Genomic DNA, 24,799 nt, shown 5'->3' on the forward strand with positions numbered 1-24,799 from the left:
GTTTAGGGGCCAAATTTAAGTTCCGTCTTGTTCTTGAAATCTCTTCAAAGCCACTCAGTATATGGTAGCCCTTCCATTTGCAGACCATTACTCCTTCTGTATTCCTCTTTCTCCTTTTATCTGTGCTGCTCTCTGTTTTTGTCCGTTTTCCTGTATCATTTCTTTCTAAGACTGTAAGCTCCATAAACCTGGCTTAATGACATATGCATAATAGGCATTCAATAAATCTTTTAATATAGGATTATAATATCACTAAACCCAAACCCAGTGCCATCGAGTCGATTCCAACTCAGCGACCCTATAGGACAGAGTAGAATTGCCCCATAGAGTTTCCAAGGAGCGCCTGGCAGACTTGAACTGCCGACCCTTTGGTTAGCAGCTGTAGCACTTAACCACTACGCCACCAGGGTTTCCAAATAATATTTATTAAGTGGTTATGTGCGCTAGTAGTTCTGAGGGCCTTGCGTGTATTAACTTAGTTAAGCCTTGTGTAGTCCTGTGAGCTAGGCACTCCTGTTATTATTTTACAAATGCGGGAACTGAGGCAGAGAGGTTAATTTGCCCTAGGTCAGAAAGCTAGTAAATGGCTGAGCTGAGATCTGAGCCCAAGCAGTCTGGCTCCAGAGCTCACTTTTAACCACTATGTTTCTGTTTGCTTCTCAGAGTCATCAGTGGAATTAGGACTGAATAGACTACTGGTTCCCAAAACACTCTTGATGTTGCCTCTTTTAACCATGTTTTTAAGAAAAAGGACAACGTTTTTAATGAGGCATGCTAGTTGTGTTTTCTTATTTGACTTATTTAAATCAAAATCCAATTCTAACCTTCTCTTGCAGATGGTAGTAAGTATTGCTGAAGATCTCTTACGAACTGCTGCACAGAATAGCAGGCTGTCTTTACAGCGTACCCAAGCTGGATGGCTTTTACTGGGAGCACTTATGACTTTAGGTATAATTGTATTTCAGCTAGATTTTCTAAACTGTATAACTGTCAATAGATTATAAGGCAAATTCAATTTAAAAGTTATTAAACCTCACATTCTAGACTTTGAATTAAGTTGTAAAGTAATAAAGGTTTTTTTCCATCATTTGATAGTAATTTTCTCTTTTGGTAATTATTGCTTAAGTACATTAATGAAAAAGCTGGTAGTAAGATTTCACCTTCGCCATCAGAATAGCCATATACCTGTTGTTGTTGTTAGATGCGATTGAGTTGCTTCCGACCCACAGCAACCGTATATATAACAACAAAATACTGCCTGGACCTCTGTCATCCTCTACCTGATTAGTTTAGTGCTAATCAAAAGAGATGAGAGTATGGGGGCAAGTTTTACCCCCAAAGTGAATACAAATGATGTAATTTTAGTAGGGTGATAAAATCACATTGAAACAGTTCTGTGGGTGCTGCTTTCTTGGGTGCTAAAAATATTGATCCATTTTAAGGTTAGTTTTATTATGCTTCAGTAGATGTATATTTTGCTTCTGTATAAAAAACATGTTGGAAATAATGTTAATTTTGGTGATTAAGATAGAGTGAGATGATGACAGATAATGTGTGTGGGGTCTCATTTTCTTTGGTGTAAGGTCTATGGTTTTGTATTCTCCTTTTCTTGGTCAGGACCATCTGTCGTTCGTTACCATCTTCCCAAGATGTTATTATTGTGGCGAAATGTTTTCCCTCGTTCTTTAAAGGAACTGGAGGCTGAGAAGGCCAGAGGAGATTCTTTTACATGGCAGGTGACATTGGAAGGTCGTGCTGGAGCTTTATGTGGTAAGAATTGAAAGGATTGTACTTTCAGAATATTAATATATTATTAAAATATTTATGAAGTGAAGGAAAATTACTACTTGAAATTTTTATTTTAATGTTGTTGTTGGGTGCCATTAAGTCGATTTTCAACTTGTAGCGACCTCATCTGACTGAGTAGATCTGCCTCATGGGGTTTTCTAGGCTATAATCTTTAGGGGAGCAGATCTCCAGGTCTTTCTCCCATGGAGCTACTGGGTGGGTTCAAACTGCCAACCTTTCGGTTAACAGTCAAGTATTTAACTGCTGCAACACCAGGGCTCCTTTTTTTTTTTCTTTTTTTTAATATGTAATGATAAATGGCATCTTAGATTTGGGAAGAGACTTTAAAAAAATCTAATTCAGTTGGCTAATTATAAAATAGCAGTTGAGATTCTTAGAACGAATTAGAGTTGGTGATGGGTTGGGAACTGGAACCTAGCCTCTTAATTCCCATTTAGTGCTGTCTTCACCTGTCAAAGAAGCACTGGGTCACAATTAAAAAAAAAAAAAAGCCTAACAGGTATTTAAAAAAAATGATACTTAGGAATACCAGGCTTACCGAGTTTACAGTTAATCTTTTCATAGTGAAAAAACAGGTCTTTTCTCACATCATTATCAAATCTGCAAAGTTGAAATATTTTTCAGATATCAACATTATAAAAATTACAGGTAAAGTTGTTTTTGTTAGGGAGTCAGCAGGGGATAAGAGCAACAGGGCAAGATGGCAGTTTGGCTGCACACATCTAAGAGGTGTTTTAGTCTTAGTTCTGTTGTTGAAGAGCCAGCCGAGAGATCCTTCTCACTGGACCGTTTGCCCACTCCTGATTCTGTCTTGAAATGACTTTTTTGCAGTCATCTGAATTCATTTGGGCTTAAAAGTTCTCTGAATTCCCACTCAATAAATCTCCCTAACAAGTATTTCCCCTCCCTGTATTTCTACTGTCCACCTTTCTTCTAAAAAAAAAAAGCCTCTTGTAATTATTTTTCTCTTTAGTTACAGTTGGCTCTTCTTTGGGCTTGTTTGGGTTTCAGAACCTTATATTTTATAATAATTGAAAATGGTAGATACATTTATCTTTATATAATTTTATAAATGTGTTCATCCTCACTAAAGCTGCTCCACATCTGTCCTTTTTAAAAATTTTATCTAGCAATGAGGAGTTTTGTTGCTCATTGTCCTGAGCTCCTAACTGAAGACGTGATTAGGAAGCTGATGACCCCTATTGAATGTGCCATGACTATGATGTCACAGTAAGTAAGCAATTATGACAAGTTAACATCCTATTATATGTATGTATACTTATCAGTCATGTTTTGTTCTTCCCTCTAGTATGCATACAGAAGACTTAAATGAAACTTTACTTTTATAAAGTGACTTAAAAAATTACAATAACAGTATGGGTTGAAATACAGGTTTGTTTTTTTTTTAACAGCTTTATTGAGGTATAATTCACATACCATACATTTCAGATGTACAATTCAGTGGTTTCTAGTATATTCACAGATACGTGCAACCATTACTACAGTCAATTTTAGAACATTTTCATCACCTCAAAAAGAAGCCTCATTTATACCTTTTAGCTATAACTCCTTTATGCACCATTAAACCTTCTCTCTCAGCCCTGAGCAGTCACTGCTCTACTTTCTTTCCTTATAGATTTCCATACTCTGGACTTTTGTATAAATGGAGTTATATAATAAATGTATTTTTGTGACTGGCTTTTTTCACTTAAAGGAGCCCTGGTGGTGCAGTGGTAAAAGTGCTTGGCTCCTAATGGAAAGGTCGGCTGTTTGAACCCACCAGTGGCTCCGCGGGGGAAAGATGTGGCAGTCTGCTTCCGTAAAGATTACAGCCTTGGAAACCCTTCGGGGAAATTCTACTCTGTCCTCTAGGGTTACTATGAGTCAGAGTCAGTTGATGGCAGTGGGTTTGGGCTGGGTTTCTTTCACTTAGTATTTTCATGGTTCATCCGTGTTGAGCATGTATCATCGGTACTTCATTTCTTTTTTTGGTGTAAATAATATTCCATTGTATGGATATGCTGCGTTTTGTTTACCTGTTCTTCTGTTGATGGACATTTGGGTTGTTTCTATCTTTTGGCTATTATGAATTATGCTGCTAGAGCATTCAGGTACAAATTCTTGCATGGATATATGTTTTTGTTACTCTTGGGTATATTCCAGAGTGGAATGGCTGGGTCATGGGGTAACTCTATGTTTAACCGTTTGAGGAACTGCCAGACTGTTTTGCAAGGTGGCTGCGCCATTTTACATTCTCACTAGTAATGTATGAGGGTTCTGATCTCTCCACATCCTCACCAACATTTGTGGTTGTATGTCTTTCTGATTCTAACCATCCTAATTGCTGTGAATGGTATCTCATTGTGATTTTGATTTGCATTTTTCTTACGATGAATGATGTCGTCATCTTTTCATATGCTTATTGGCTATTTTTAGGTCTGTCGAGAAATGTCTATTCAGATCTTTTCCCATTATTTAATTGGGTTATTTATGTTTATTATTGAGATAAAGGAGTTCTTTTGTATTTTAGATATAAATCCCTTGTCGGATACATGATTTGCAAGTAATTTCTCCCGTTCTGTTCTCTTTTCACTTTCTTGATGGTGCCCTTTGAAGCACAGAAGTTTTTAATTTTGATGAAGTTCAGTTTTTCTGTTTTTTTCTTTTGAAGCTTGTGCTTTTGGTGACAGAGCTAAGAATCCTTTGCCAAGGTCATGAAGACTTACCCAATGTTTTCTTAGTTTTGAGGAGCCCTGGTGGTGCAGTGGTTAAAGTGTTTGGCTAAAGGTCGGTGGTTTGAACCCACCAGCGGCTCCACTGGAAAAAGATACGGCAGTCTGCTTCTGTAAGGATTTACAGCCTTGGAAATTCTATGGAGCAGTTCTGTCTTTTAGGGTCACTAAGAGTCGGAATTGGCTTAACGTCAGTGGGTTTGGTAGTGGGCTTTTCTCAGTTCTAAGAGTTTTATAGTGTTATAGTTAAAGCTGTTACATTTAGGTTTTTGATATATTTTAAGTTAATTTTTGTATTTGGTACGAGGTAAGGGTCCAACTTTATTCTTTTGCATGTGGCTGTCCAGTTGTCCCTGAACCATTTGTTGAAAAGACTACTGTTTCCTCATTGAATAGTCTTTGCATTGTTGGTGAAAATCAGTTAGCTGTATATACGTATGTGTGGATTGCCGTCAATTGATTCTGACTCATAGCGACCCTATAGGACAGAGTAGAACTGCCCCATAGGGTTTCCAAGGAGCAGCTGATGGATTCCAACTGCCAACCTTTTGGTTAACAGCCAGACTCTTAACTACTGTGCCGCCAGGGTGTGCACGCACACACACAGACACAGACACACACACGCAATTGTATCTTAAAGTGTTTGTAAAGGTCATAAACTAAACTAAAATGAAAATGTAATGCCTATCAATGTACTCTAACAGTATGTTGATACATTGCTGAAAAAATGTTTCTCAATAATACTTATTCTAATAAACTGATGCCAACTATACTTTTGATATTTTAGTATTCCATCTGTAATTAAAGCCCATGGAGCTCATTTGAAAGCCAGTGCTGCAATGGTCCGTTTAAGACTTTATGATATCTTGGCTTTGTTGCCTCCAAAAACTTACGAAGGTAAATAAAATTTGCAGTATTTGATAAAAATTCTTTACTATGCCTTTCCAGTTCTCCCCAGTATTACAGAGTCCTGATCAAGGATCTCTGACTGATTGGCTTACTATGCAAAGGAAAGCAACCATTTTACTTTTCATGTATACACTTATGGAGCACTTAGTGTGTTCCAGGCAGTGTTCTAAGCCCTTTGCATGTATTAGTTCCTTTGACTCTAAGCACAAGCCTATGAGGCAGTTATCCCTATTAATGTATTTTGATGCTAATAACACATGACTTCTATGTTTCTTTGCCAACCGCACCCTCTCCCTGTGCTATGATAATTTTTTTTTACAGCAACATGTAAAAAAAATTGGCATAGCAGCACTTTTTGAAAATATCTTGTGGGGGGAGGGTGTGGTTCGCAAACAAACATAGAAAGTGTGTGTTATTTGCGAACAATTATGGTGTATAGGTGAAGAATCTTGGCTTCAGACAGGAAAAGTAGGTTGCCCAAACCAAGCAAAGCAACTAGTAGGCGTCAGAGCTTGGATTCAGATCCAGCTGGTTTATCTTCACAGCCTGTTTATAGTTCTTATCCTAATCAGCTTCATACATATTATCATACAGTCAATAATTTAGGAATCTGGAGGGAAGAATAGTGATATATTTTTCAGAAATCAAATATTATATGAAATATTAAAATTATAATAAACAATTGATTTGTCTCCAGTACAACCATGCTCAAGAATTTTGGTATGCTCTGCTTTGCTGCTATTCAAGTTTTTGGTTACTTCAAATAATTTGAGCTAAAATGCATAATACAATAATAAAAGAAGGCAGTACCATTATTGTGGATTAAAACTAGCCTTACAGATATTTAGTATGGAATGTTTTAAGGGAACAAAGGATTTAATTGTTTTATTCATGTTCACCATTTGGGAAATGATTGTCATTTCATATAAATTATTCTTTTTAATCTGACTGGAAGCTCTGCTTTTTAGGATCTTTCAATGCACTTCTTAGAGAATTGGTAGCAGAATTCACTTTGACTGACAACTCTGCCAACACGACTACATCCCTCCTCAGGTCCCTCTGCCATTATGATGACAGTGTTCTTCTTGGCTCCTGGCTTCAAGAAACTGACCATAAATCAATTGAAGACCAGGTAGTAAACAAAGCAGGGAGATGAAATACTGGCTTAATCTAAAACAGTGGTCCTATTACATGGTCCTATTACATAAGAAGATATTTTAGATCAAAGGCTTAGTTTTCATTGAGGTTTCTTAGGCACTTAGAGATGGTGTTGGCTAAACGCATAGTACAGTAATAAAAAAGAAATTACCATTATTGTGCATTAAAACAAGCATTACAGATACTTAATACAGACTTTTTTGAAGAAGAACAAAAGATTTGATTGTTTTGTTCCTGTTGACCATTTGGGAGATGATCATCATTTTCACATAAATTATTCTTTTTAATCTTAAAGATTGTATAAGCTGTTACCGATGACTCTTATTTTAATGGCTGAATTATATTTTACCTGTTTTTAAATGTTCAGATCCTGTTGTTTTTTTGTTGCCTTTTCGCTTTCCTCCTCTGTTCCATTCCTCATGCCTAATAACATAGTAAGTGAATTACAATTCCAGAGTAGATTTTGAAAGCTTTTCTGTGTCATTCTTTTGCAGCTCCAGCCAAACAGTGCATCTGGAAGTGGGGCCCTAGAGCATGATCCATCCTCCATTTATTTACGAATACCTGCTGGAGAGGCGGTGCCCGGTCCTCTCCCTCTTGGAGTCTCGGTCATTGATGCCTCTGTCGCTCTTTTTGGTGTAGTGTTTCCTCATGTTTCTTATAAACACCGGTTAGTATGAAGTCACTCAGGTAATTTTAGTTACATATAAGTTATATTCAAACAGTAGATTTTCCTATCCTAGTTAAAGTGAGTTACTATTTAAACAATAATCTCAAAATAAAAACACTCCGATAACATTTGTGTAAGACAGCTTAAGTCTGGAACTTGGGAAACTAAGGTAGCTGACTTTTTTCCTAATATGAGCATTTTAGTTTGCCGTTTTCTATGCCCACAAAAACTAGCCCTAACTTTAGTAGACATTTTGTTAAATTTATGATGATTTTCCCAAAAAGTAGTAAAAATGAATTAATGCAAGACCTTCACAGATGACTCAGAAGTTTTGCAAAATATGCCTTTAAAAGAGTCACACATCTTTAAACTTGTAGGTTACTTGACTAATTGCTTTATAATTGAGGGGGGAAAAGTTTAAATATGAAATTTTACTTTACCCAGATATCTTTAAGAATGTTTGGTTGCCACATAAATGTAGAACACTGTAGGTGAAAGAATCTTATAAAGCATCTACTTTAATGTGTTTATTTTAAATCTAAGAAAATCCAGGTCTAAAAGTTTGTGGTTTGCCCAAAGTTGCACAGCAGTTAATGGCAGAGCTATAACTAGAATTTGGGATTGTTTTTACTCTACTAAACCACTTTCGTGGAACAAGGTGAAGTATAAATAAATTCCTTTAAAAATATAATAAATACTCTGATGATGAAAGAATGAATGAATAAATTGTGGGACATCCATAGTCTGGAATATTTGTTCATAGAAACTGTTTTGATGTAAGAAAACACTCATGATACAAAAAGTAAAATTAAAGGCCAGAAATCGTCCTAATTTGGTTTTTTAAAGCACATAAAAATGTGTGTATAGTTCTGCTTACCAAAAGTGGCCCAGTAGGTACTTGCATTCCACGCCTGCCTCCACACCAGCGATCTGGACTTCTTACCCATTTAAATTTTGAGAATAGGTTGAGATCATTTCATCCCCAAGACCTCTAATTGTTTGCTTTACCGAATAAAACTGCATGGGTTCAACAGTGTGAGAGCACCAGCTATCCTGAGGGAAACTTTGGAGGGAACCAGCTGCTAGATGGTTCAAGGGACAGCCAGGTATGGGCCCAACGTTCCAGCGTCATCCATTTTCAGGCCTAGTTGATTGGGCAGGTTAGCTATTACATACTCCTTAGCAGATTCCAACTTGCGCGGCCATTGTCCATATCACCCAACACCTTTTCTGGGGTCTGATGAAGGTAAGCATCGGGCGCCTTAATCGGCATTCAGTTCATCCTGCAGTATATTTATATACTAAGATAAAGACCTGAAAGAAAATATATCAGAGGGCAGCAGTGGTTATTTCTGGGTAGTAACTTTTTATTAATATTTTTCAAATTCATCACAATAAGTATTTTAAAATCAGGAAACAAAAAATTTTTTTAAGTCAGCTTTAAAAAAAAAAAGTTAAGTACTTCAGCTTGAATATAGGCACATGATGGTTATGGCAGTCCGGGAGACTATATCTGTGTTATCATGTGCGTGCTTGTTTTAGCAGTATAAATAACGCCTCGTTCTCTCACCCAAAGAAGATGTGGATCTGTGTCAGAAAAAATGTAAAAGTAGTCAGCTTCAGCCCTGGGGAACTCTAGCTGGAGTTCATGCTATTATTAATTGAGCTGTTATTAATTAAGCTTAAACCCTTACAGTGACCTTGAAGAGATTTTGGTTTCCTAGTTTAGGTCTTAGTTATCTTATTACTAAATCCAGCTTCCCTGGATGCCTTTGTGTCACTTTATATCTTTTCAGAATAATCTGAAAGAAGCTCACACCCTTTTATCAGAACAGTTTAAAAGAGCCATGATTTTTTTTTTTTTTTTTTTTGGTTAACTGTCTCATTTTTTTAAATTTAAGGTAATATAAAAACCACTTCACTTTTGGGTGCTTACATTTAGAAAAATGACCAAAGCTAAATCTTTTTTAAAAATCTCTCAATTAGTTTCCAAGGATAGGACAGGAGGTACTATTTTATTCTATGTGGAGTATTTAAAAAAAAAGAAAAAAATTATGCAGCATTTTTTATTCCCAACTTAAAAATCTTTCACACAGATGCATTTGCCTATCCCCAAGCTAAAATACATAACTTAAAAAAAAAAAATTTCAAGAAACCTTGAGTACCTTCTATATGCCGGGCACTTTTATGGATGCTGGCCTTCATGGGGAAGACACTGCAATCATGACCTCATTTCACAAAGTGAAACTTATTTTTTGGTCTCTTGTTTTTTTTTTTCTAGTTAATAACTACATACCAATATATTGATTGAGCAGGATGAGATCTGGTCTGGACCAGCTGTGGGAAAGAAATAGAAAAGAGACAGTGTGGGACATTATTTGCTAAACAGTTAGCTTGTACTCCTGTTGTCTTTGATTTTTGAGCCATATTTGAAGAAAAAGTATAGTTAATGTGATCTTTATTCTATGATTGTAGGTTGCAAATGTTGGATCACTTTGCTGAATGTGTTAAACAAGCCAAGGGTGTCCGCCAGCAGGCCGTGCAGCTTAACATATTTACTGCTGTTCTGAGTGCACTGAAGGTATATTTACATAATAAATATTCTAGAATAAGATTTTACTTAATGAATTTAGTAAGTTAGGCCTATCTAGCCTATACAAATGTTTACATGTATATAACTATGTATTTACATTATTAAATTACTAGAAACTTTACATTAGGCACATTGTAATTAAATATGTATTTTATATTTTAGTAATATTAAAGTTCATGTTTCGATTTGACCCCTTAGGTTTTACAAGTGCCAGTCAGTTCTCTCAGGTTTTCAAAGATGCCTCACTAATGAGATCTGATAGGCTACTGAAGGTTAATTAGATAAAGCTTATATCTGATTTATGGCGAAGACCTTAAGTCATGACAGTCTATGCTATGTAGTTGAAAGAATACTATGTTTAGAGATTGTCTTCTGGCTTAGCTACTCACTAGGTGTTTGTCTAGTGTGATTCCTTCAGGGGTTTTTTCAGCCTCGGTTTCCACATGTATGAAGAGGAATGATAAATATTTCACCTGTCTCACAGAGTTCATGCCCTATACTATTTGCTTCTCATGATGTATTGAAACTTTTTATATTATTCAGTACTAGATTGTTATAAGGTATTATTGTTTTCAAATAAACTAGTTGTTTAAATGACTATTTCTTAAGTCATGTTTAATAAGCATCAAGGAAAAGAGCTATACGCATTGGCTATAGAAATAAAGCCTTTTTTTTTTTTACTATATTAAGGAAAAAGTAAAGAGAAAATCAACTTTGGATTGAGACATTCTTAGGGACTGTTGGCTTTTGGGCCAGTTGGCCTATGATTACATTATATATCATGTTCTGAAATCACGTTTAGGGAAATGATTATCATCAATTTAATAGGTATTGATTCTAGGCCTAGAAAATGCAATTGAAGGTTGGCTGAAGAAAATAATGTGTGAAGATGTATGTATATTTATGAAGATAGCAGCACATTTTTCTTTTATATAATGTGAGTTATAAATTGTCCTTTTTTTTTTTTTTAATAAACATAGGGCTTAGCTGAAAACAAAAGTACTCTAGGACCTGAGGAAGTTCGTAAATCTGCCCTAACACTGGTTATGGGTGCTCTTGACAACCCAAACCCCATCTTACGGTGTGCAGCAGGGGAAGCTCTTGGAAGAATGGCTCAGGTGGTTGGAGAAGCAACTTTTATTGCTAGAATGGCACAGTATAGCTTTGACAAGTAAGTGGGTCTCTTTATCAACAGGTAAGTTTCTCATACAGGCAATGATGTCTTTTAAGTAAACAATAATTATCAGCTGGTCGATAGTTTTCCACATGATGTACCAAGTGATAGTATTTTGTGTTTTTTCATAATGATTTCAAATTTTAATTAAATAATTAATTAAACTTAAGTATCTGAGAAAGTTGTCATGTTAGATGCTTTTAGTATGGGGAAAGTTTCTGATTTCAGCTCTTCAACGTTACGTGATGGAATTGAAAAGAATATTAACAAAGACTTCTACCAGTTATTCATTTAAGAAGTGCTCTGAAGTTGTCCAACAAGTTCTTCTCTCTGTTAATTATATACTTTTTGGAACAAACCACTCTTTTTCTAACTGTTATCAATAATGATGGTAAAACTAATAAGATGCAGTTATTAGTAACTCTCCGTTCTTAATTAACTGCTTAAGTAGAGAAATTGAAAATCAAAGTGGTCAAGAATTGACACTTGAATTCTGTAAATTATTCTTAACTGTAATATCTAAAAATATAATAGTTATATACTATAATTATATTTTGGATATTAATTATACCAAACTACAGCATAATCATTAATGAGAGAAAGAGAAAGTGGGCAGTTACCAAATAGTAGTTCTGAAGAAAAAGTGTTTTCTGAATTCTTGCAGATCCAAGTGTGGCATTCTTTGTTTTCACATGTAGAATAACAGTTTGGCTGGTTATAGGACGTAGTTGTTGTTGTTAAGTGCCATCGAGTCGGTTCTGACTCATAGCGACCCTATGCACAACAGAGCGAAACACTGCCCCGCCCTAAGCCATCCTTACAGTCGTTGTTATGCTTGAGCTTATTGTTGTAGGCACTGTGTCAGCCTACCTTGTTGAGGGTCTTCCTCTTTTCTGCTGACCCTGTACTCTGCCAAGCATGATGTCTTTCTCCAGGGACTGATCCCTCCTGACAAAATGTCCAAAGTATGTAAGACACAGTCTCACCACTCTTGCCTCTAAGGAGCATTCTGGCTGTACTTCTTCTAAGGCAGATTTGTTTGTTCTTTTGGCAGTCCATGGTATATTCAATATTCTTCTCCAACACCACAATTCAAAGGCATCAGTTCTTCTTGGGTCTTCCTTATTCATTATCCAGCTTTCACATGCATATGATGCGATCGAAAATACCACGGCTTGGGTCAGGTGCACCTTAGTCTTCAGGGTGACATCTTTACTCTTCAACACTTTAAAGAGGTCCTTTCCAGCAGATTTACCCGGTGCAATGCGTCTTTTGGTATCTTGACTGCTGCTTCCATGGCTGTTGATAATGGATCCAAGTAAAATGAAATCCTTGACAACTTCAGTCTTTTCTCCATTTATCATGATGTTGCTCATTGGTCCAGTTGTGAGGATTTGTGTTTTCTTGATGTTGAGGTGCAATCCATACTGAAGGCTGTGGTCTTTGATCTTTATTAGTAAGTGCTTCAAATCCTCTTCACTTTCAGCAAGCAAGGTTGTGTCATCTGCATAACGCAGGTTGTTAGTGAGTCTTCCTTCAATCCTGATGCCCCATTCTTCTTCATATAGTCCAGCTTCTCGTATTATTTGCTCAGCATACATACAGATTGAATAGGTATGGTGAAAGAATAAAACCCTGGTGCACGCCTTTCCTGACTTCAAACCAGTCAATATCCCCTTCTTCTGTCCGAACAACCACCTCTTGATCTATGTAAAGGTTCCTCATGAGCACAATTAAGTGTTCTGGAATTCCCATTCTTCGCAGAATTATCCATAGTTTGTTATGATCCACACAGTCGAATGCCTTTGCGTAGTTAATAAAACACAGGTAAATATCTTTCTGGTGTTCTCTGCTCTCAGCCAGGATCCACCTGACATCAGCAATGATATCCCTGGTTGCACGTCCTCTTCTGAAACCGGCCTGAATTTCTGGCAGTTCCCTGTCGATATACTGCTGCAGCCGTTTTTGAATGATTTTCAGCAAAATTTTGCTTGCGTGTGATATTAATGATATTGTTCTATAATTTCCACATTTGGTTGGATCACCTTTCTTCGGACTAGGCATAGATATGGATCTCTCCCGGTCAGTTGACCAGGAAGCTGTCTTCCATATTTCTTGGCATAGACAAGTGAGCACCTATAGCACTGCATCTGTTGAATCATATCAGTTGATATTCTATCAATTCCTGGGGCCTTGTTTTTCACCAATGCCTTTAGAGCAGCTTGGACTGGGGAAGAGCTGCCTCTTCAAAGTAGAGTCGACCTTAATGATGTGGATGGAGTAAAGCTTTCGGGACCTTCATTTGCTGATGTGGCACGACTCAAAGTGAGAAGAAACAGCTGCAAACATCCATCATAATCGGAACCTGGAATGTACGAAGTATGAATCTAGGAAAATTGGAAATCGTCAAAAATGAAATGGAACACATAAACATCAATATCCTAGGCATTAGTGAGCTGAAATGGACTGGCATTAGCCATTTTGAATCGGGCAATCATATAGTCTACTATGCTGGGAATGACAACTCCAAGAGGACTGGGGTTGCATTCATCATCAAAAAGAATGTTCAAGATGTATCCTGAAGCACAGCCCTGTCAGTGATAGGATAATGTTCATACGCCTACAAGGAAGACCGGTTAATGCAACTGTTATTCAAATGTACGCACCAACCACTAGGGCCAAAGATGAAGAAATAGAAGATTTTTATCAGCTGCTGCAGTCTGAAATTGATATCAGTGCAATCAGGATGCATTGATAATTACTGGTGATTGGAATGCAAAAGTTGGAAACAAAAAGGATCAGTAGTTGGAAAATATGGCCTTGGTGATAGAAACAATGCCAGAGATCGAATAATAGAATTTTGCAAGACCAACGACTTCTTCATTGCAAATACCTTCTTTTACCAACATAAACGGTGACTATACACATGGACCTTGCCAGATGGAACACATAGAAATCGAGTTGACAACACCTGTGGAAAGAGACGATGGAAAAGCTCAATATCATCAGTCAGAACAAGGCCAGGGGCTGACTTTGGAACAGACCATCAATTGCTCCTATGCAAGTTCAAGCTGAAACTGAAGAAAATCAGAGCAAGTCCATGAGAGCCAAAATATAACCTTGAGTATATACCACCTGGATTTAGAGACCATCTTAAGAATAGATTTGACGCATTGAACACTAGTGACTGAAGACCAGACGAGCTGTGGAATGACATCAAAGACATCATATATGAAGAAAGCAAGAGATCACTGAAAAGACAGGAAAGAAAGAAAAGACCAAGGTGGATGTGAAAGGAGACTCTGAAACTTGCTCTCGAGCACCCAGCAGCTAAAGCAAAAGGAAGAATTGAAGAAGTAAAAGAACTGAACAGAAGATTTCAAAGGGTGTCTCAAGAAGACAAAGTAAAGTATTACAATGACATGTGCAAAGAGCTGGAGATGGAAAACCAAAAGGGAAGAACACTCTCGGCGTCTCTCAAGCTGAAAGAACTGAAGAAAAAATTCAAGCCTCAAGGTGTAATAGTGAAGGATTCCATGGGGAAAATATTAAACGATGCAGGAAGCATTAAAAAAAAAAAAAAAAATTCAAAGAAGGTGGAAGGAATACACAGAGTCATTATACCAAAAAGAATTAGTCGATGTTCAACCATTTCAAGAGGCGGCATATGATCAGGAACCGATGGTACTGAAGGAAGAAGTCCAAGCAGCTCTGAAGGTTATAGGATAATACCTATAAATCACTGAGGCTATTCTGAGCAGGCAGAAAATAGTTAAAACTATCCCAAACACTTAAGCTTCTGCAGAGTGACTTCTGCTGTCCTCTAGTGCTACATTAGTTTTGCTCTTTCCAATATTTGCCATTGGTTCTGAAATCACCTTTTGATTAGATTTTGACAGAAGAGCTAGTCTCTGCTATCTATTTGGTGGTTTATACTCTGTTAATAATAGATAAAATAAGTGTGTGTTTCTTTGGAAAGCTCTTAAATGATAAATTTGGGGCAGTATAAGGGGCTTAATTAATTTTTAATACTTGTAGGAGTATTTTGTATTCTAGTGAAATACAGGGGCATTTCACTCATTTAAATTTGTCTGGTTAATGGTTTGTAAGTACTGTCAGCTCATTTTCATTAGGTTTTTCAGATAATCGATTGTGATATGAAATTAACCGTTGCACAGATTTTAAGTTACCATTTTTCCCACATTTTAATCCATCTGAAATTGGAATGTGTTTTATTCTGTACAAATGTCACCATTGCCAGCATTTTTTATACTGCTGTATAAAATGATATATTTTTAAATCTATGGTATCTTAGAGTTAATGAAATCTGGTAGTATTCCTCAATAGCTTCTATCGCCTGCATCCTGTAACCATATTATTTTAGACTGATTCCATGAACGTTGTCTGTTGCTGATATAATATGTGGCTGTGTAAAGCCAAAGTCACTTAAATACACAGATTGGTTAGCTATATTTGCTCATTAAAATTTTATATTATCTTAGCATTGAGACAAATTCATTTTAATGATTCCTATAAGCCATTCTAAGTTAGTGGGGAGTAGGTTCAATTTCTTAAGACTCAGTTTAGGAAAAAATAAAACTCTTTGCTGGCTGTATTTTTTTCCATGCAAATTAAAAACCACTTCGCGACTTCAGAGAAATGTATGTTATGCGTTATTTACTTCATCAAACAGAAAATTATCACTGAGAAAATTGGCCTTGGTTTTTAGTCCACTAAAATGTTATCTTTTAAGAAGTAACATGAAGATAGTTTTTCAATCTGTATCACGCCTTAGAATTTCAAGTTGCATTCAGTCTTAACTTCTTTCATTCCTCAAAGTGACTGCTTTGTAGATTTAATGATAAAGTCCATTTTATAGCTAGAGAAACTGAGACTTAGGTAAAGAACACTTATCCAAGCATCTAGCATGTTGAAATACTGCTCAGGATAAACTTAGTTCACCTCTTTCATTGCTGCATTTCTTCATATCTGTTCTGTGATGGCATTTTGAATTTTCCTTCTTTTCCAATAGGCAAACTGACTGCCCAGAGTCTTGGAGTTGATTTTTGGTCATTTTGGTCTCTTGGCTTTTACTTGTATGAGGTTGTCAGAAGTCTGGTCTTGGAAGGCTTATCAGGTGTTATAATCGAGTTTTGAAAAATGAAACCAAAGTTGCTTTCTAGGTACTTTTGTTATTTCAGGTGCTTTGTTTTTAGTGCCATCATATCCTCTCTTCCAGTGGTGTATGATTATTAGTCATTGTATTTTTTGGCTTAAAAAGTTATATATGTTCTTTATTTGATCCTTCTGGTTGTCCAAAATGAGGCTTAGAAGTTTGATCCATTTAAAATCTCTACATTCCTAGTTCAGTGTGAATAAAATAATGAAATTGGTTATTTTAAATAAACATTAAAAGTTACACAGGACTTTTTACTGCCAGTCACAGTGGAGTAACAGCAATCAGATTTACCCTCCTGTCTTAAACAACTAGAAAACCAGATAAAATAAATGAAATTATGGTTTTCAGACATTAGACAGCAGGCAACACAGGAATGATTCCAGAGAAATGGGAAACAAGCAAGGTAAACACTACAGCTGCTCCAGATTATGGCCTGGAGGGAATTTCCAGGCTAAAGCATGGGGATGCGAAGCCCAAGTTTAACTAATTTGAAGACAGAGGATTTGATGTTTCAGGAGGCTAAAGTAGCTAGAATGTGTGGGGTAGAATACCAGAGAGGAGAGCGCTGCACAAAGAGAGAGCTATGAGCAGAAGAGTCACTGCTTTCGGCCAAGTACTGATATGCGCATGAGTGGAAAGAACATGCCTGAGACCAGGGAAAGAACCACCAGAAAGGAAAAGGTGAACAATCTCTAAGGGTTACATAGGACTGAGACTAGTTCATTTTCCACCATCCAAAAAATGGAAAGATCTTCTATACCATATTTTTACACAAATAACATACTTCTACATTCGTTTGCCAACCATGTGCGCCCTCTGCAAGGTACTTTTATAAGTGCACTGTGTTAATTTTTTTCACAGCAACATGTAAGAAAATTGGCGTGGAGGCACTTAAGACAATACTTCACAGGGGAAGGGTACAGTTGGTTGATAAACACAGAAGGTACACGTTATTTGCATAAAAATATGGTATATGAGGCATTAGGTGTAGTCCTTAGAAGGATATTGCCTTTGTAGTGGGGCAATATCCTCATTATATTAATCTTAAAAACAATCTTTGAAAGGAAAAAACTGATTCTAAGTAACTTTACTGCACCTCAGAACAAAACCCAACAGTATTTAAAGGAATACAACAAATGCAGCAACCAACATCGTAAAATCACAGTGTCTAGAAGCTCATCAAAAATTACCATACCTGCAAAGCTGGTAATAGGGAACCCAGGGCTGAGAAGGGAGAGTGTTGACATGTTATGGGGTTGTTAACCAATGTCACAGAAAAATGTATGTATGATGTATGGACTGTTTAATGAGAAACTAGTTCTATAAGCTTTCATCTAAAGTAAAATAAAAAATTTAAAAATAAATTGCCATACATGCAAAGAAACAGGAAAATAAGAACCATTACCAGGAGAAACCATTAATCAGTAGAAACAGGCCCAGGAAATGAAAGAGATAATAGAATTAACAGATGAGTATGTTAAAATAGCCATTGTAAACATGCTCTGTATGTTTAAGGAAGTACAGGAAAACCTGAGCATGATGACGAGAGAAATAGAATTCATAAAGGTAACCCAAAGGAAGTTTCTACGGATGTAAAATAAATGAAATGAAAAATATGCTAGATAGGATTTACAGAACATTAGACACTACAGAAGAAAAAATAGTGATGTTGAAGACATCGCCAATATAAACTATCTAAAATGAATTATAGAGAGAAAAAAGACTGAAAAAAAAGTGAACAGAGTCTTAGTGACTTCTGGGACAATATCAAACTAACTGTCAAATACACATGTAATTAAAATCTCAGAAAAAAATATTTGAAGAAATAATGGCCAAAATTTTTCTAATTTTGATGACAACTATAAACCAATAGATCCAGGAACCCCAATGAACCCCAAGGGAAGAAAGATAAAAGTGCATTGCAATCAAATTGCTTAAAAAAATGATAAAGAGAACATCATAAAAGCTGCCAGCTGTTGTTGTTAGGTGCCGTTGAGTCAGTTCCAACTCATAGTGATGCTGTATACAACAGAACAAAACACTACCCAGTCCTGCGCTATCCTCACAAGCATTGTTGCAGCCACTGTGTCACTCCATTTCATTGAGGATCTTCCCCTTTTTCTCTGACCCTCTGCTTTAGCAAGCGTGATATCCTTCTCCAGGGACTGGTCCCTCCTGATAACACATCCAACGTAAGTTGAGACGAAGTCTCACCATCTTCGCTTCCAAGGAGCATTCTGGCTGTACTTCTTCCAAGACAGATTTGTTTGTTCTTCTGGCAGTCCATGGCATATTCAGCATTCTTCCTTAACACCATAATTCAAAGGGATCAATTCTTCTTTGGTCTTCTTATCCAGTGTTTAGCGTTCACATGTATATGAGGTGATTGAAAATACGATGGCTTGGATCAGGTGTACCATAGTCCTCAAAGTGACTTCTTTGGTTTTTAACACTTCAAAGAGGTCTTTTGCAGCAGATTTGCCCAATGCAATGCATTGTTTGATTTCTTGACTACTGCTTCCATAGCCATTGATTGTGGATCCAGGTAAAATGAAATCCTTGACAACTTCAATTTTTTCTCCACTTGTCATAATGTTGCTTATTGGTCCAGTTGTGAGGATTTTTGTTTTCTTTATGTTGAGGTGTAATCCATACTGAAGGCTGTAATCTTTGATCTTTATCAGTAAGTGCTTCAAGTCTTCTTTACTTTCAGCAAGCAAGGTTGTATCATCTGCAAATCACAGGTTGTTAGTGAGTCTTCCTTCAATCCTGATGTCACGTTCTTCTTCATATAGTCCAGCTTCTTGGATTATTTCTTCAGATACAGATTAAGTAAGTATGGTGAAAGGATACAGCCATGATGCACACCTTTCATGATTTTAAACCAGGCAGTATACCCTGTTTTGTTCGAAAGCAGCTAGTAGAGGGGAAAAAGACATTATGCATAGTAACAAAGATAACAGTGACAGCAGACTTCTACTCATAAACAATGCAAGCAAAAGAAAATGGAGGGAAATCTTTAAAGTACTGAAAGAAGAATACTGTCAACCTAGAATCCTGTATCAGTGGAAATAAAGACTTTTTCAGACAACTAAAAGCTGAGAAAATTTATCGCCTGCAGGCTTGCATGATAAGAAATGTTAAAAAAAAAAAAAAGATTTCTTCATGCAAAAGGAAAATGATACCAAATAGAAATTCAGATGTATATGAAGGAATAAGAGCACCTCAAATGGTAAATATGTGCAAAATGAAAAGAGCTAATCTCATCTTTTAAATCATTTGCAAAGATAATTGACTATTTAAAGCAAAAATTATAACAGCATATTTTAGGGTTTTAACATGTACAGAATTGAAGTACATGACAACAGTAGCACAGAGAACGAGAGCACAGGGTAGTATACTTCGTTAATTTTTTATAATATACATGAAGGGGTACAGTATTTTTTGAAGATATAGTATTAGAGTTAAAGATGCATATTACTGAACTCTAGAGCAACCACTAAAAAAGCAAAACAAAGGTATAGATGGTTAGCCAATAACCAAAAACCAAACCCATTGCCATCAAGTCGATTCTGACTCATAGCGACCCTATAGGACAGAGTAGAACCCCACAGAGTTTCCAAGGCTATAACCTTTACAGAAGCAGGCTGCCACATCTTTCTCCTGCAGAGCAGTTGGTGGATTTGAACCTCCAACCTTTTGGTTAGCGGCCAAGCCCTTAACCACTGCACCACCAGGGCTCCTTGATTAGCCAGTAGTGAAGATAAAATGAAATTATAAAAAATACTAAATCTAAAAGAAGACGGAAAAAAGGGTTGGGGGGGGAGGATCAAAGAACAGAGGGAACAAATAGGACACAAATAGCAGTATGGTAGCTTCATGCCCAACCATACTGATGATTGCTTAAGTGTAAATAGTATAAATGTTCCAAATAAAAGGCAGAGATTGTCAAATTGGATAAAAAAAAAAAAGACCTAACTGTATGCTGTCTGTAAGCAACTCCCTTTAAAGATAAATAAACAGATTAAAAGTAAAAGGATTAATCCAAAGAAACTGCAGCGGCTACGTTACCATCAAGGTTGTTCTTGTTAGTTGCCATTGAGTCGATTCTGACTCATGGCAACCCCAATAATCGATAGAACAAGTGGAACCCGCAGACGAGAAAATACAAACAATGAGTGTATAGAAGATTTTAACAGCACAGTCAGCCAACTTAATCTAGTCGACATTTATAGAACACTCAACAACAGCAAAGTATACATTCTTTTCAAGTGCACACGGACATTAACCAAAATGGATTACATTCAGTGGCAATTTAAAAGTGTTAAAATTATACAAAATAATTTCTTTGTCCACAGTATGATCAAGCTAGTAATCCATAACAGAAAAATATCTGGAAAATCCTCTAATATTTGGAAAATAAAAAGCATACTTCTAAATAACCCACAGGTTAAAAAAGAAATCACAAGAAAAATTAGAATATATTTTGAACTGAATAAAGATGAAAATAGAACATATCAGCCTTTATGTGGATACAGGTAAAGCTGTGTTTTGAGATAAATTTATAGCATTAAATGCTTAGAAGAAAGGTTTTAGGTCAATTATCTTAAGCTTCTATCTTAAGAACTTAGAAAAACAAATTAGACTAAAAGTAAGCAGATGAAGCAAATAGTAGAGGTAAAAGCAGAAATCAATGAAGAAGAGAAGAGGAATAATAGAAAAAAATCAATGAAACCAAAAGCTGGTTCATTGAAAATTGTAAAATTGACATCCTTTTGCCCGACTGATCAGGAAAGAGAAAATGAATATGATTGAGAATGCGCAGGCAAAGACACAAATTACCAGTATCAGGAATGAAAGTGGGCATATCACCACAATTGATTATAGATTCTGGAGACATTAAAAGCTAAGGAAATAGTCTAAATAACTCAACAGCAGTAAGTGTGACAACGTAAATCAAATGGACAAATTCCTTGAAAGTCACAAACTGGCAAAGCTCGCTCAAGAGGAAAACAGGTAATCCGAATAGCTCTCTATCTGTGAAAGAAATTAAATTCACAGTTGTAAAACCTTTCCACAAAGAACTCCAGGCCTGGATGGCCTCACTAATGAATTCAACCAAATATTTAAAGAAGAATAATACCAATTCTATTCTGACTCTTCCAGATAAAACAGAAGAGCAAGGAATACTGCCCAACTCCTTATAAGGCCAGCTTTATCCTGATACCAAAACCAGACAAAGACATTACAAGGAAAAGTCCAATCTCCCTCATGAGCATAGACATACAAATCTTTAACAAAATTTTAGCTAAGCAAATGCAACAGTATTTAAAAAGAATAATGCATCATGACCAAGTGGGGTTTATCCCAAACTTAAAAGGTTGGTTTCACATTTGAAAATCAATATAATTCACCATATTAACAGACTAAAATAGATACAATGCAATCATCTTATTAGATGTAACAAAATCATTTGACAATATTCAGTATCCATTCATGATGAAAACGGTTAGAAAATCAGGAATTTCAGAGGAGAACACACTAAATCTGATAAAGAGCATCTACAGAAAACCTATAGCAAACATCATACTTAGTGATCAGAGACTGACTGCTTTCTCCCTAAAACTGAGAACAAGCATGTTTGGTCTTACCACTTTCGCTCAGCATTGTACTGGATATTCCAGGTAGTGCAATAAAGTAGATAAAAGGAAAGCAGATTGTTGTAAAGGTAGAAGTAAAACTCTTTTTTTTTTTTTGGAAATGCAGAATCTAGAACAGCCAGAACACCTCTGGAAAAGGACAGAGTTGGAGAACTTTCGCTACCTAATGTCAACACTTTTTACAAAGCTACTGTAACCAAACTGCAGTATTGATACAAGGATAGGATCAATGGAACAGAATCAAGAAGTAATTTCATATATATATGGTAAATTGATTTTCGACAAAGATGCCAAGGCAATTCAATAGGGAAGTGATCAGGTTTTCAACAGATGGTGCTGGAACAATGGGATGTGTTCATGTAACAAAAAAATAATCCCATGTCTTAACTCACACCATATAAAAAAAAATTAACTTTATAATGATAACAGATCTAAATGTAAGAGCTAAAACTATAAAACTTCTAATAGAAAAATCTTTGCTATCTTAAATTACGTAGAGATTTCTCAGATGTGATGGAAAAAGCATGAACCATAGAATTTTTTTAATTAATTGAATGTATCATAATTAATTTTTTTTTTTTTTTTGGACCACTGTTAAAATGAAAATGCAAGCCTTAAACTAAAAGAAAACATTTGAACAGACATTTCACCAGCCAAAAACCAAACCAGTTGCCATCAAGTGAATTCCAAGTCATGGCAACCTCATGTATTTCAGAGTAGAGCTGCACACCATAGGGTTTTCTTGGCTGTGACCTTTTTCAGAAGCAGATCACCAGGCCTTTTTTCATAGGCACCTCTGGTTTGAACCACCCAACCTTTCAGTTAGTAGCCCAATGCTTAACCGTTCATACCACTCAGGGACTCCCACTTCACAAAAAAAGTTAACAATAATGCAAAAAAGCACATGAGAAGATGCTCCATGACATTAGTCATAAGGGAAATGCAAATTAAAACAATGAGATACCACTCACTAGAGTATAAAAAAAAAAAAGTAGTTACATTTAAAAAGAATGAAATACCATGTGGTGTCAAGGATGCAGGGTAAATGGGACACTCATACATTTCTGCTGCATATACAAAATTGTATAGCCACTTTGGAAAATAGTTTGACGATTTCTTATAAATTTAAACATACGCTTAAACCCTATGACCCAGCGGTTCCACCCGTAGATATGTACCCAAGGTAAATGAAGACATATGTGTATACAAATACTTGTACTTGAATTTTCATAGAAGATTTATATATGATAGCTAAAAACTGGAAAGAATCCAGATTTCTTTGGGTCCATTCATCAACCAGTCAATGTAGTGTATCATAAATGGAGTATAAATGGAACTATTAACAACAACAACGAACTATTGCTACTAAAGTATTACACCAAAGGAAGAATCCAAACACAAAGGACTTTGTACTATCTGATTCCATTTGTGTGAAACTATATAAAAGGTAAAACTATAATGGTAGAAGACAGATCATTAGCTGTCAGAGAGATAGGAGAGGCATGTGACTACAAAGGGTCAAGGAGAGCTTTTTGGGATGATGGAAATGTCTTGTTTCTGTTTTGACAATGTGGTAACCACTAGTCATATGTGGCTGTTGAGCAGATGAAATGTGTCTTGCTTAAATTGAGATATGCTGTAAGTATATAATACACATCAGATTTTGAAGACTCAGCATGAAAAAAATAATACAAAATATCTCATTCATAATTTTTTATATTAATTACATTTTCAAATTTTAATATTTTAGATAGATTTAGGTTAAATAAAATTTATTAAAATTAATTTCACTCGTTTCTTTTCCCCTTTTCTAAATGTGGTGATTAGAAATTTTAAAATCATGTATGTGTCTCACATAATAGTAGTATTGGTTAGCCCCTTTCTATGTTGTGATTATTAAGGTGGTTACACATTATATACATTTAACAAAATTCATTAAGTTGTACACTTAAAATTAGTGAATTTTATTGTATAGGAATACATGCCAGTAAAGTTTATTTTAAAATATACAATATTTCCTCTTTCATATTTTTAAATTCATTAAAAAGATATTTTACCTGACAAAGAAGAGAAAAGATGTAAATAAAATAAAAATTAAAGAGGGAACATTACAACTGACTTGATAGGAATAAAAAGAATTATGATAGGATATTATGAACAACTGTGTGGCAACAAACTAGATAACCTAGATGAAATGAATAATATCTTAGAAGCACTCAGTCTACCCAAACTGACTGAAGAGGAAATAGAGAGTCTCAACAGACCCATAACAAGTGAAGAGATTGCACCAGTGGTCAAAAACTTCCCAACAAAAAAAGTCCTGGACTAAATGGCTCTACTGGGGAATTCTACCAAACATTTAGAAAAGAACTGACACGAGTACTGTTTAAACTCTTCCAAAAGAGAGAGAAAGAAGGAATACTCCCTAATTCATTCTATGAAGTAAACATAACCCAAACTAGACAAAGACGCCACAAAAAAAAACTACAGACTAGTATCTCCTAAGAATATATATGTAAAAATCCTCAACAAAATACTAGTAGACAGAATCCAACACCCTGTTAAAACAGTCATACACCATGACCAAGTGAGATTTATTCCAGGAATTCAGGATGGTTCAACATTAGAAAATCGATCAGCGTAGTACACCACATCAGTAGAACAAAGAAGAAGAACTACATGATCATCTCTACAGATACAGAAAAACCATTTGTTAAAATCCAACACCCTTTCTTGATGAAAACCCTGAAGAAGGTTTGGAACAGAAGGGAAATTCATCAGTATGATTCAGGACATATATGAAAAGCCAGCAGTCAACATTATACTTAATGGAGAAAGACTGACAGCTTTCCCTTTGCAATTGGGAACAAGACAAGAGTGCCCACTCTCACCATTTGCAGTGCAGTGAATTACTT

General features: G+C 35.9%; 1 protein-coding gene across 2 annotated transcripts in view; it reads left to right on the forward strand.

The window, feature by feature from the left end:
* Positions 1-24,799, forward strand: part of HEATR5B (HEAT repeat containing 5B) — a 122,614-nt gene that overhangs the window by 19,837 nt on the left and 77,978 nt on the right. For both annotated transcript variants that reach the window (XM_049870227.1, XM_049870226.1), the window contains exons 11-18: positions 837-948; positions 1,618-1,770; positions 2,940-3,039; positions 5,329-5,438; positions 6,419-6,582; positions 7,103-7,278; positions 9,754-9,859; positions 10,852-11,042. In XM_049870227.1, coding sequence (XP_049726184.1) covers positions 837-948; positions 1,618-1,770; positions 2,940-3,039; positions 5,329-5,438; positions 6,419-6,582; positions 7,103-7,278; positions 9,754-9,859; positions 10,852-11,042 — 1,112 coding nt within the window. The remainder of the gene's footprint in view (positions 1-836; positions 949-1,617; positions 1,771-2,939; positions 3,040-5,328; positions 5,439-6,418; positions 6,583-7,102; positions 7,279-9,753; positions 9,860-10,851; positions 11,043-24,799) is intronic.

This window comes from Elephas maximus, chromosome 26 (genome assembly GCF_024166365.1).
Source record: "Elephas maximus indicus isolate mEleMax1 chromosome 26, mEleMax1 primary haplotype, whole genome shotgun sequence".
In the NCBI taxonomy this organism is placed as follows: domain Eukaryota; kingdom Metazoa; phylum Chordata; class Mammalia; order Proboscidea; family Elephantidae; genus Elephas; species Elephas maximus.